This window comes from Dermochelys coriacea, chromosome 3, assembly GCF_009764565.3.
Source record: "Dermochelys coriacea isolate rDerCor1 chromosome 3, rDerCor1.pri.v4, whole genome shotgun sequence".
NCBI lineage: Eukaryota > Metazoa > Chordata > Testudines > Dermochelyidae > Dermochelys > Dermochelys coriacea.
Genome location: NC_050070.1, coordinates 11600148 through 11614339, shown reverse-complemented (window position 1 = coordinate 11614339; position 14192 = coordinate 11600148). Strand labels below are relative to the sequence as shown.

Here is a 14192-nt window from a genome sequence, read left to right as displayed (position 1 = left end):
GCTCAATCCCGGGATCTCATGAGCAGCTGTGAAGTCCCTCAGGAGGGAGGATAGTTGGTTGCAACCTTAAACCCAACCCCAGAGTATTCTGGAGACCCAGTAGGCAGGGGCCTGCAGGTGTAGTCTCACTAGGTAGATCGGGGAAGGAAGTCCTTTGGAGTTACTATTCCAACCTGTCCTACAGGCAGGGAACTAAACCTAGCCTGTTCCTCTGGATAATGCTGGGAGCAGGGACACAGGTTGCTTCTTATCCAACCAAGTTAGGGTGGATTAGGGTCCCATTTAAAATACCCCTGCCCCTAACCCCACTACACTTGGAATGCTCCTTTTGAGCTGATCAGTAGGAACTCCATCCAAGACTATATCAAATCCCTCTTCAAGGCCATCCCTGCTGTGACACCTACATGGAGTCAACCAATCAATGACTGTTTTGCTTATGCATCAGTAGAAAGGGTAGGAAAACGCTGAAGCTTTTTCCAGGAAGGATGCCTGATATTTTTCTCCCAGCTTCATGCGGGGATCAGCTGATTTAATTTACCAATAATTTTACAAATCTCTCCAGCACTTACATTGCCCCCATCACCATAATAGCAGAGCACATCACCATCTTTAACATAGTTCACCTCGCAATGCCCCTGTAAGGTAGGGTGATGGGCAATGCTATTATCCCCATTTTAAAGTTGGGAAACTGAGGCACAGAAAGGCTAAGCAGCTTACCCAAGGCACCGGAAGTCTGTGGCAGAGCAGGGACTTGAATGTAAATCTTTCAAGCTTGTACCCTAACCACTGGACCATCTTTCCTCACTAAAGAGATATTTGGAGCCATCATGAACTACCAAATTGTTTAACAGCTACCCCTGCAACCTCATGACCTTATTTTTATTGCCCTCCTTCTCCTCCCTGCCTCTGTTTGTCATGCTTATTTGTTGCATCTTGCCTCATCTTAAATTCTAAGTTCTTTGGAGCAGGGACTGTCTCCTACTGTGTGTCTGCCGAGCGCCCAGCACAATGGGGCCCTGTTCACAACTGGGGCATCTAGGTATTCCCCACAATATAAATAAGATAATTGTTATAAAGGGCCAGATACTCAGCTGGAGTATATCAGCAGACCATGAAGTCAGCAGAGCTATACAGGTTTCCAGCAGCTGAGGATCAGCCCCAACATCTGCAAAATGTTTTGAGATCCTCAATTGAAAGGTGCAATGGAAGCGTAAGGTCTTACTATAAAGCGGCAAAGTTGTGTTACTGCTATGGTATGTTGTGCTGCTTGTTAATAGTGCCATTATCCAAATACTACAGGATGCTGTTAATGCATTTTACTGTCTAGTATTGAAGCTGGGGACCATTATTTCCAGTGGAAAGGCAAGGCCAGTTCACATGACATGATTTAAACCTCTATCGTGAAGCATGCATAAGCTGCAGTGGGTCATAAATCTTAACAGGATGCTGTCAACTAGAAAAGGACCAAAATTAAAACCATTTATCTGAACTCCCCCTCCCACATCACCCCACGAATTTGGGGGAGATTGATAAAATGAAGCTTACTTCCAAAACACCTCTGGATTCATTAAGCAGAACCAAAACCCAAGCATCCCTGTTTCTGCACATCTCCCCCCTCAGTTTGTTCAAGCCACCCAGGACTTCATGATTTTCACTATGCTGCACAGCACAGCCACTTGCGGTGACAGAACTTGGATTGTTCTCTTGCTCCCAAAGCACAAGCCTCAAGCTCTGCAGTTAAAGAACCATCTGTTCTCAGTGTTGGGACTACAGAGTCTATGACACACAGTTGTGTGCGTCATGGAGCAGGTCTGATGCCATCCAGTAGCCCCCAGTAGCTCATATACACCGTAGCCTGTGCTTTATAATACACTTGGGAATGAGTTCTGCATTTCATTTAGGGGAGGGGGAAAAAACAAATAAAAAGAGTAGCAACCATGTGGACAACCATTGGTTCGAAGAGGTCACCCTGCTAGCCCCACAGCAGTGCTGACCTAAAATGGTTTCCCTTAGCTGTGCAAACTATTGATATTATGATTAGTCAGGCTGATTAACAGCCAAGGAAGTAAACAGGACAACAAAAAGGGGGAGTCATCCTGGCCCCCGCAAAGGGCTAGAAGCCCAGGGAAACATGGTTGCTAACATGAAAGTGGACATCAACAGGGACAGAAAGGTTTTATGTAGCCTTCTAGAGGCCAACACTATGGGCCTCGACTGAGTCTTAAAACAATGAGCAATAACAAAATTAAAAAGTAACAATATCACTTTAAGAGATTCAGCTGTAGTAATAACCCTAGCACCCTTCATCCAGAAGAGCATTACAAACAACAGGCCAAATTCAGAGAATTTTGACCCAATAAGGACTTCAGAATTTGGTTCTATATACATACAGGAATCAGCAGGCCACGGCAGTGCAGCTCCTTCTGGGGTGGAGGATGGCACAATGCATAAATGAAAGGGAGGTGGAAATCTCAGCCAAGGACACCAAGGTTAAAAGTTAGCACAAAATCTTTAATATCAGCTCAGAGCAAACAGGACCACTGTTTTCTAGATCTCATCCATGCTCAGTGGATTGCATGATACTCTGTTTATCTGAGGATTTATGAAGCATAAAAGGCACAGCTGATGCTGCTGATGGATTGAGGGGTCTGCCTCATCTCACACATGGCTATAACTCAACCGACTCCAAAAGAGTTACTCCTGTATTACACCAGAGCACATGCAAAGTGAATCAGACCAATGTATTGCAAATGTGCTTACACAACTAAGCCATTCCCACCATCATGAGAACCATAGAATCATAGAATCATAGAATATCAGGGTTGGAAGGGACCCCAGAAGGTCATCTAGTCCAACCCCCTGCTCAAAGCAGGACCAAGTCCCAGTTAAATCATCCAGAACAGCAGCTTTGAACATAGCCTGACACCCCCATGCAGTCTGTTTGGGAGATTATAAGCAAATAACATTCAGGGTGAGGGTAAGGGTGAGGAGACATTTTACATTTACCAAACTCTCCACTCTCTACCTGCACTTCAGCAGCTATGATGAATTTGTTTCATCTATAGTGTTCTCTACCACTTCACACCCTTGAGATTTTGAAGGGAGATCAAGAAAGTGGCTCACAGGTTTGCAAAATTAAAATTGAGACAGTTTTTAAAAAGGGCGGAAGGGATACATTTTGTTCCCTGATTAGGACAGTCACTCTCTCTCTCTCGTACACACCGACCCATCTTTCAAATAGCAAACTGGTACAAACAAATGCATCAAAAGAGATTATTTGGGCCGAACCACTGCTTAGTGTGGCTCCAAAGGCAACTTAGAACTCAGTCTCCTGAGCTGGGATCATTGACAAAGGGATGTAGATAAGGGGAAAACTACATTAGGAACAGAGCTGGCATTTGTACTTAGAAAGGAGAGTCTAAAAAGAAAAAAAAAAGACAAGCTATAAAGGAAGTTAAAGGAAACAAGGCAGCCCTCATTTATATTTGATCAATATGTGATTAACCATAGTTAACCATTAATTCATCTGCTGTGCATTAGAACTGCTATTCAAAGTTGGAGAGCATTCAATATTATATATTGCCACTGCTCAGCCTAAATTGTTTTTTCCCCTTTAAATGTACACAATATTACAAATTTAATTTTAAGCTGTTTGAATCAGTCTGTAAAAAAGATTTGATTATACCTGAGTGTTCTGGCCCCAGTTTTTCCATATCTCAGTAATCTTGGCGGTAATTGGCTGATTAGCTCCCTCACACTCCATCTCTGCCTCAGTTTCCATGGTAATGTTACAGGAGCTATTATAGATGAGAACTTCATCTCTTTCCACTTTAGGGCTGAAACGAGAAGGGAGGTTAAATGGGGTGTCATCAATCTTAATGAAATGCAATTATTTTTACTCTTATTAATCATTGCAAGCCATTAGCTTGTGGCAACTCCTGCCCACCATTTGTCAAACTTTGCAAATTTCTGTAATTTTGTTTCCATTCTTTTATTGTTTATTTGTTTCCCCCCACCCTTTATTTGCAAACCCTCCTGATGACAATACATGCAGTAAAGATCTCTCAGTGATGCCTTTCAGCTTCACAAAACAGTTATAAATGCTAGCAAATGCTCTTCCAGGACCAAGGGAAGGAGGTAAGTGCAGACAAGGACTGTGAGAGTCAAAGATGGAAGCATACACCAAGTAGGGTTTGTCTGAATTCCCCTACCCCCCTTTCCCTTTCTTATTCACACTTAGCAATGGGGAATGAATAACTTGCTACTCCCTTAGGGCAAGCGGAGAAATTGGAAAACCACACAACTGGCTAACTGGTCCCTAATTCCAACTGTGAAAAAATGAGCTCATTTAGGGTTCCATTTCCTGCTCCCCAGCTGATTGCAATGATGCTTTGTTGCTAGCACTGGAACATTAACTTAGTAAATTAATTAAACTTACTTAACAGCCCAGACTAAGCAGATTCGATATATGTGCCAGTTATACGAAGACACTTGCTCCAAAGGCTTCTGTCACACAGAGAGAAGGAGCAACAAAGGTAATAGGTAAAGGGTGTTCTTACTGGGTCTTGTTGCTGACAGCTGCTCACTTTAGAAGCTTTTACTATGGGGAGCTGTGAGGGTCTGATCCAAAGTCCCTTGAAATCAATGGAAAGCCTCCCACTTCACTTAACTGAGCTCTGGATCCTGCCCAGGAAGTAGATGTCCCATTTTCATGTCTGGCTGCAATTTGCATTCCTTTCCCCAACTCTCCCCCCTTTCCCAGCCTTCTCTCCCAAAAAATTCAGTGACTGTGTTTGTGGATTTGTGTGTGAATTTAGATCTGATTTCAGAAAAACGAAGTCCCCAGTTTATCCTCAAACCGATCCCAGCACAGGCAGCAGCACTAATCAACCTCAACCCAAAGGCAGTCTATTTCAGGTACCGTACCTATTCCAGAGAAGACAACTCAGTCTCCGGGTCTGATTCTCCACCGCCTTTCACCTTGTGCAGTCATTTACACCCACTCAAAAATGCTTACCACTCTGAATTGGTCATATCATAACTGATTGTACACAGGTATAAATGGTGACACAAGGTACAAGACAATGGCAAATCAAGCTTGCTAAGTCAATTCAATCTATTTGGCAGTGTTTTTTGCGAATTGGGTATCTAGTCCCTGGGAATTTGGGTGGAGACAACCAAACTCTTTTCTCATATCTAATTCAGAAATAATAGGTAAGGGTTTAAGCTGATGAAACTTACATGATGGGGGGCTAAAAAGAGATGAGCTACTACATTGTTCTACGATGCACCTAGGGCCAGATTGACAAAAGTGCCAAAGTGGGTTAGTGGCTTACTCAAGAGAAATCAACCCATCTGAAAATCTGGCCCTTCACTTGCTTGGGAGTACCCTGATCCCAATCAATTGATGAATCTGCAGTTTTCAAACCATGCCATTGTGCAAGGAGACAGCAGCCATGGCAGGGGGTTTGGGGGATGTTTGTTTTATTGCCATTTTTAGCACAATAAGTGGTGTATTAAAGACAGAACATGTTACCTCCAACCATTTTTGTTATCAGAGCCATTTTAACAATGATTTTGTATTTATTAATTTAAATAAATCTTTCCCTCCACCACATCAACAGAAAGTCAGTCTTAAGAAACAGCATTAGCTTTGCGATAGCAACACTTTGAGAGCTATTCTTGTCCTGTACAGTAATTCAGTGGGCTGGGGGTATCTTTCAAGACTGCATCATATTTTCTGCCGCAAGAAAAAAATGTATCCTTTAAATAGCCAATATTTTTATGGGGAGATGTCTATATCCAATGCTATAAACAAAGTAAGGGCTTGATCCAGCTTGCATGGAAGTCAATGGGGCTCTCGCAAAAGACAGGAATGTGAGTTTAATCTGATCTTACACTGGGAATTAATTTATAGGTAATGGACACACTCTGTATGGTCCTGGGTTAACCACAACGGTAACATTTACTTCATTTCTGAGCACCTCACTGCTGGACAATGATTAACAAAGTGGAGAGCTTAAAGAAGTGCAACAAAAATAATCAAAGCTGGAGGGACAAACTGAAAGTTAAGGGTCACATCTTGATCCCACTGACATCAATTGCAAAACTTGCATTCCGGTCAATGAAAGCTGGATTTGGCACTAAGAGTTAAACACATATAGGTCAGACAGTCCTCATGGTTACACTAGTGTAAGTCAGGAGTAAGTTCATTGAAGCCAGTGTGAAACTGGGGTGTGAAAAGAAGCAATCACTAGAGGAAGATAACAATTAGAGCTGGAGAGGAAATGGCTATCAAGTCCCACAAACATTTTCACAATTTTGAATATTTTTCTCATCCTGAATCTGGATAAAAAGCCAAAATACTGAACATTTTAACAAACAGATAAACAGGGAGGGGGGGAAACAGAACAGGTCAATCAAAAATTTTGGTTCATTAATTTCAGAATCTTTTGTTTCAAATTATGACCTTTTTTATTTATAACCTTTTTTAAAGTATAAATTAAAGTTGAGAGACAGTCATTTTGAACAGGAAAATGAAACTTTTTTGTTTTGAAAATGTTGAAACGGGTCATTTCAACAAATTGCAATTTTGGAATTGGGAGATTCTCCATAACAGACCCTTTCCCACGCATAATTTCGGGTTCCACAAATTAGCATTTTCCAACAAGCCAAGTTTTGTCAGGAAACACTCAACCAGCTCTAATAACAAATCTATAATATTGGAAGAGTGTAAGTGTAACCCACACATCTCCTGGGTGTGGTTTTCTGTCCCATTTAGTGGCACTGAGACCACTTGGAGAGAGAGATTGAGTCTGTTCTGCAGCCTTAGCTAACAGCCAGCTGGCTTTTAGTTCATCAAGTAGAGGCTCATACATTTAGCTCCAGGCCCCAGGTTCAATCCCACCCAACAACAACTGGGGTCTGTCAGCGTTATAAGTGGAGGCTCGTCCAGGATTTCAACTGGGAAGTCTCTGAAGCTCAGTACATGCTTCCTCAACTACAGGAAGTATGTAACCCACACACCTCCTGGGTGTGGTGTTCTGTCCCGTCAGGTGGCACCAAGACCACTTGGAGAGAGAGAGAGAGATTGAGTCTGTTCTACAACCTTAGCTAACAGCTCGTGCGTTTAGCTCCAGAGGCCCCAGGTTTGATCCTGCCCACTGACGACTGGGATCTGTCAGTGTTATATAAGCACCAAATGGAGGGAGGAACTATTTAGCATAGTAAACAGGGATGTGAACTTGCAACAATGGGATGAAACTAAGGCCTGGTCTACACTACAAAGTTAGGTTGGCTTAACTAAATCACTCCGGGCTGTGAAAAAATTCACACCCTGTGCGATGCAGTTAAGCTGATCTAAGCAGTGACATAGACACTGGATGGAGATGGAAATAACGGTAGCCCCACCTTTTGGGACATTTATAACTAGACTAGACAAAGCATGCCATAAAAGAACTATATGAGTTGGCAGGGAGAGAGACTGGATGACCTCAAAGGTCTTTTCTCCCTTTCTGGATTCTATGAGCCAAACACTGAAGCCCTGACTAAGGACCTGATTCTCCAGTGCCTTGTGTGGGCAAACCCACTAAAGTTGGGATGGTAGTCTTGATTCTTCGCTGACATCACTGTAAACCAGGCCATTGGAGCATTCACATCAATGGAATTACCCAGGTGCAAACCAGTTATAAGGGAGAGAAGAATCAAGATCCTATGTATTTATTTTTGTCTGTTAAGTGTCTAGAATCATCTGGTGCTATGTAAATCAGAAATAATAAAAACAATGGCACTGATCCTCAGCTGGTGTAAATGAGTAATAGCTCCAGGATCTGCCCCAAGAAATCTGATTCTCTTCTGACCGCACTGACTTTATACAAATGTAAATCAACTGACTCCAGGGAAGTTACTCTGATTTATACTGATGTGAGCAAGAGGAGACTCAAAGCCCAGAAACCTCAAACCAGGCTAGTTTCATGTGGTTTTCGGGTTTTGGAAAAACATTTGTACAATGGCAGTTTTGTCCTCCTTGTTAAATGCATAGTGTAATGCCTGCTGCTCTCACCACAGGGTTTAAGTAACTCCCATTGATTAACTTGTATCTCGCAACAGGAGAACATGGGGCCAGATCTTCAGCTGGTGTAAATCAGCATAGAGCCTTTGAAATCAGTGGAATGATGCCAATTTACATCAGCTGAGAGTTTGGCCCATAGTTTACAGAAAATCTTGGGCCAATAACCTGGTTATGTTCTGTTTATCTATTTAGTTAGGAAGAAGGACTTTAAAAAAAACAAACAAATGGGAAAGTTTCAGTCTCTTATTCTTTTCTGTCCACCCCTCCCAACGCCCACCACAACCTTATAGGACTAAATTATTTGCAGGTGTGAACTGGCATAGTTCCATTAATGTCAATGGAATAATTCTAATTTACACCCGCAAATTTGGCCCATGGTTTCCAAAGCCTAAAGCTACAGTAACTGTCTGTGCACCCTTGTTGAGTAAACAGCGTACAGCCTGCCAGAGCCTCTGACTTTTTACCCATGAATCTCTTTGGAGAGGTGAAGGGGGGAAAAAATCCCTTCTGGTTTTCATAATGACTAATCTTTTCCCCCCTTGGCATTTGCCAGATGTTGCTTTGGATCAGAAGATAAATATTAAAATCTAAAGAGGAACAAAGCAGGCTGTTTACTAGATGGATTTTCTGAGGTCTCTTGAATGCTTTAAAAGATGTGGGGGGCAGATGCTTTGATATGCACGCTGAATGGATTTCGCAACCCAGTGGAGCACACCAACCTAGGAAATAGAAATCCACTTTCTCCATAGCCCAACTCTGCAAACACTAAGTGTCTTCTGGGAGACACTGAGCAGCACCAGGCCTGCACTTGCTGTGGGATAGAGTCAGGGCTAACCTGAAAAAGAGGCCAGCAAAAAACGCCTGGGATGAGTTGACTTTTGTCTTGTTATCCAGCCGAGAGTCATCGTCACACAGGTATATGTAAGGTCTGGCTCCTGCTAGGCTGTACGCTCCTGCTGTGATATGGACATCGCACTGAATGTATGTGGCCCCAGCTCCTCTGCAGTCTTCTGAAGGATGGGTCAGGCCACAGAGAACAGCCAAGGATGCTGCAAAGACAGAAGGAAAAAAATACTCACCCACATAAGCATTGGCACTGATGCAAATTAGAACCATATGCTGTGCCACTGAAGTCAATGGGAGTTTTGCTATTGCCTTCCATGGCAGAAGGGTCATGATCATTTTCCCAGCCTAACTCTTAGGAAACCGCAACCCTTCATCCTCATGATCAATATGATCTATTTATTACTCTGTACATTGGGTTTGATCTCTTATCTGTGTGGATAATTATGATCCTTTGTGCAGTATCTATCCAGATGCTCTTTAGAATAAAGTGACCCCTTGTGGGAGACAAAAGCAAGCCAGTGATTAGCTAAGGGGGCGGGCGCAACTGCTGCCTGTAGGAGATGGGCCATTGTTTGCTTGCTTCAGCACGGCAGTACAGTATGTGCTCAGATCCTTGATTGTTCAGCTGAAAGGGAACAATCTCTACACTATTGTTCCCGTGGCTGGATCTGCACTTCATGAAGAGAGTGTTGTGCTCAACACACTGGGAGTCTGAGTGGGCTAATGCAATTAGCCTTTCACCATTTGGAGACCTAGGTTCACACTGGGGAAAGCTATTGGGATGGAAAGCACAAACTGACTGTGAACCTTTCACCAGGAAATGTTGGCTGGTGATAAAGTTCATTGCAGATTTGAAGCTCAGCCCTGGTTCAGTGAAAGCATCAACAAAGCTTTGCAGGCTTTTCAAAGGAATGGATTTGCAGTGGATTTGGAGCTTTAGCTTGGAATCTGTTTGAAACTTGAGGCTTTACATGACTTTAACTCAATGGGTTTGGGGGGTTTATTAATTTGCTTTAAGAGGTTGGTTGGTTTGTTTGTTTTTTAAAGGATGGGTTTTGTGAGCTGAAGTCAGGTGGGAAGAGGTTTATGGGCCTACAGGAATAGAAACCAGAGAATGAAATTCATTCAAAACCCTGAGGGTTTCATATAGCTCTGGGAGTATCTTTACCATGCTAGCACTCATCAAACAATGAATAGCTGAAAGAAATGATGGTCTTGTGCCAGTGATTGTTGTATGTATTTCTATGGCCCTAAGAAGCCCTCATCAGGGATCAGAACCAGAGCTGGTTGGGAATTTTTCAATGAAAATTTTTTGTTGTTAAAAATGCCGATTTGTTGAAAGTGAAACATTTCACATGAAAGGGCCAGTTTTGACAAATTTCTTGAGTTGAAAAACATGTTGGAAAAAAAAGTTTCCAAGTTGTCCCCTTCTGGTTTTTTTCAAAACAAAAAAATTGTTCAAAAGGACTTTTCAGTACAAAATGTAAGCTAATTGTACTACAAATAATAATTTTAATTAAAATGGTTGAAAGTGGACCATTTTGAAATATCAAAACACAACACTTGATTGACCCCCAGAAAATTCAGATTGTAAATTCGCAAACGTTTTTGAAATTTTGATGTTTTAATCCAGGGTTGGGATGAGAAAAATTTCTAAAATCTGAAAAACATTCGAGACATGAAAAGCATTTTTTGCCCAGCTCTAGGCAGGATACCATTGTTCTAGGACCAGTTCCATCACATATAAACTAAGCAATCCCTGCTTCAGAGTTTATCACAACCCAGGCATAAAACAAGAGACAAAAGGTAGATAAAAGCATTGCCAGCAGATCGAGGAAAGTGATTAGTCCCCTCTATTCGGCACTGTTGAGGCCACATCTGGCGTGTTGAGTCCAGCTTTGGGGGCCCTGCACTACAGAAAGGATATGGACAAATTGGAGTGTCCAGCAGAGGGTAACGAAAATGATTAGGGGGCTGGGGCATATGGCTTATGAGGAGAGACTGAGGGAACCGGTCTTATTTAGTCTGCAGAAGAGAAGAGTGAGGGGGGATTTGATAGCAGCCTTCAACTACTGAAGGGGATTTCAAAGAGGATGGAGCTCAGCTGTTCTCAGTGGTGGCAGATGACAGAACAAGAAGCAATGGTCTCAAGTTGCAGTGGGGAGGTCTAGGTTGGATATTAGGAAAAACTATTTCACTAGGAGGGTGGTGAAGCACTGGAATGGGTTACTTAGGAGGTGGTGTAATCTCCATCCTTAGAGGTTTTTAAGGCCTTGCTTGATAAAGACCTGGCTGGGATGATTTAGCTGGGGTTGGTTCTGCTTTGAGCAGGGGCTTGGACTAGATGACCTCCTGAGGTCTCTTCCAACCCTAATCCTCTATGATTCTATGAAGACAGAGCATAAGGTAGCAATGAGAAAATCAGCATAAGGAGCAGTGGTCAAAGCACACTAGCTGCATAACCATTGTTGAGGGTTTTTTCAGACGTCATGGCAGAGGAGAGTTTTCAGGAGGGATTTTAGGAAGAACAATGAGGTGGCTTTGCAGACCTTACATGGGGATCTTCCCACAGGTGAAGGGCAGCAAGGTAGAAAGCACAAAGATCCTTGTTTACAAATGTACTAATGGGTGATGGTCATTGACAGAGTAATGGAGTGGAGATGAGAGTAATCAATGTCTTGATACTGTTTGAGAGACGATGGGTAGGGTGGGGGGAAAATCGTAGGGAAGGGTTGCAGACCAAGATGGATGAGCAAGCACCTCAAAACAGGTGAGTAAGAGAAAGCAGAAACCCTATAAGGAATGGAAGATGGGAGGGATCAGCAAGGTGAGGTACCTCTTGGAGGTCACAAAGTGTAGGGATAAAGTCAGAACCGCCAAAAGCCAAGCTGAGTTGGACCTTGCAAAGGGAATTAAAACCAACAGTAAAAGGTTCTATAGCCATATAAATAAGAAGAAAACAAGGAAAAAAAGAAGTGGGACCACTAAACCATGAAGAAAAGGAGTACCCGTGGCACCGAGGATGGGGTGGAGATTAAACATACTCTAGGCATGTCCCAACACCTAAACAAATACTTTGCCTCAGTTTCTAATGAGTTTATGAGTAGTGGCAGGATGGCTAATGGTAACAAGAATATGGAGGCAGAAATTACCATATGTGAGGTGGAAGTCGAAATCAAACTCAAACACAGTTTAATAGGACTAAATCAGGGCCCTGGATAATCTCCATCCAAGATTATCAAAGAAACTGGAACATGAAATTGCAAGTCCAATAGCAAGGGTTTTTTAATGAATTTATAACCTCAGGAGTTGTACCTATGACTGGACAATTGTTAATATAGCTCTTATTTTTAAGAAAGGGGGAAAAAGTGATCCAGGAAACTACAGGCCTGTTAGTTTGACCTCAATTATATGCAAGGACTTGGAACAAACTTTGAAAGAGAAAGTAGCTAAGGACATAGAGGTGAACAGTAATTGGGATAAAATACAACATAGTTTTACAAAAGGTAGATCATGTCAGACCAACTTGATCCCTTTCTTTGAAGGGAACGGTGATCCGTGGCCACTGGGAGCTGCGGGGGACCGAGCCTGCAGATGGTTAACATAAACAAAATGTCTCATGGCGTGCCAGCGGATTACCCTGATGGGCTGCCGCCGAAGGTTGCTGACCCCTGCTCTGGACAGATGAGTGTATTTGTGGGTGAAGCAAGAACAAGAGGCTGCACTGGTTCCTGAAACCTCAAAATTTTCAACAATCCCCATTGAAGCATTTTAGGAAGGCAATGACAGGTCCTGGCTCAGGGGGTATTGTGGCTGATTGGGCCCGAAGCACATTGTTCTCTGCTCAGAACTGATGGACTTGCTCCTGCAGTCCTGGATTCTCAGCAACCAGCTATGCTGTTTTATGCTTTGTTGTGTTTTGATCATCTGCCCTACAAGATATCAGGAGAGGTATTTCCAGTAGGGATAAGGAGATTTTAGTACCATTATACAAGGCACTAGTGAGACCTCACCTGGAATACTGTGTGCAGTTCTGGTCTCCCATGTTTAAAAAGGATGAATTCAAACTGGAACAGGTACAGAGAAGTGCTACTAGGATGATCTGAGGAATGGAAAACTTGTCTTATGAAAGGAGACTTAAGGAGCTTGGCTTGTTTAGCCTAACTAAAAGAAGGTTGAGGGGAGATATGATTGCTCTCTATAAATATATCAGAGGGATAAATACAGGAGAGGGAGAGGAATTATTTAAGCTCAGTACCAATGTGGACACAAGAACAAATGGGTATAAACTGGCCACCAGGAAGTTTAGACTTGAAATTAGACGAAGGTTTCTAACCATCAGAGGAGTGAAGTTTTGGAATAGCCTTCCAAGGGAAGCAGTGGGGGAAAAAGATCTATCTGGCTTTAAGATTAAACTCGGTAAGTTTATGGAGGAGATGGTATGATGGGATAATGTGATTTTGGTAATTAATTGATCTTTAAATATTCATGGTAAATAGGCCTTATCCCCTGAGATGGGATATTAGATGGGTGGGATCTGAGTTACCCAGGAAAGAATTTTCTGTAGTATCTGGCTGGTGAATCTTGCCCATATGCTCAGGATTTAGCTGATCGCCATATTTGGGGTCGGGAAGGAATTTTCCTCCAGGGCTGATTGGAAGAGGCCCAGGAGGTTTTTCGCCTTCCTCTGTAGCATGGGGCACAGGTCACTTGAGGGAGGATTCTCTGCTCCTTGAAGACTTTAAACCACGATTTGAGGACTTCAATAGCTCAGACATAGGTTAGGTTTTTTGTAGAAGTGAGATTCTGTGGCCTGCATTGTGCAGGAGGTCAGACTAGATGATCAGAATGGTCCCTTCTGACCTTAGTATCTATGAATCTAAGATATCACTCCAACACAGGGTTAATTTACAAACTAGTTTTATTGTGGATGCTTACAATATGGCTTCTTCAGCCTCATGGCCTGTCAGACAGTTACCCAGGAGGTGTCACTTTCAAGCAATTCCCCTCAGGAAACACTATTCCGCATGAGAGTGTCTGCGAGCACTTTCATATTGTTACATCTCTTCTCTTTTAAAGAAAATTGTCAAACGCCCCAGGAATAACTGATAAGGTAATCTAATGTATTCCTTTCAGATGCTGGCCGTACTTGCAGTTACTATGTTTGCCACCTTAACCATTTGTCTAGTTATATCATGTACAATTTGGAAGTCTATCACATAAAATCCCTCAGATAAGCAAGTATTTTAATAATACGCTCTCCTCTAGCACAATA

General features: G+C 42.6%; 1 protein-coding gene across 5 annotated transcripts in view; it reads right to left on the bottom strand.

Annotated features, from left to right (window-relative positions):
• Positions 1–14192, bottom strand: part of PKHD1 (PKHD1 ciliary IPT domain containing fibrocystin/polyductin) — a 405193-nt gene that overhangs the window by 300747 nt on the left and 90254 nt on the right. For all 5 annotated transcript variants that reach the window (XR_006279695.1, XM_043510113.1, XM_043510114.1 and 2 more), the window contains exons 34-35: positions 8907–9120; positions 3686–3836 (exon numbers count right to left, since the gene is read on the bottom strand). Coding sequence is in view for 4 of the 5 variants with exons in the window: in XM_043510113.1 (XP_043366048.1) it covers positions 3686–3836; positions 8907–9120 (365 nt within the window). In the remaining variant the exon portion in view is untranslated. The remainder of the gene's footprint in view (positions 1–3685; positions 3837–8906; positions 9121–14192) is intronic.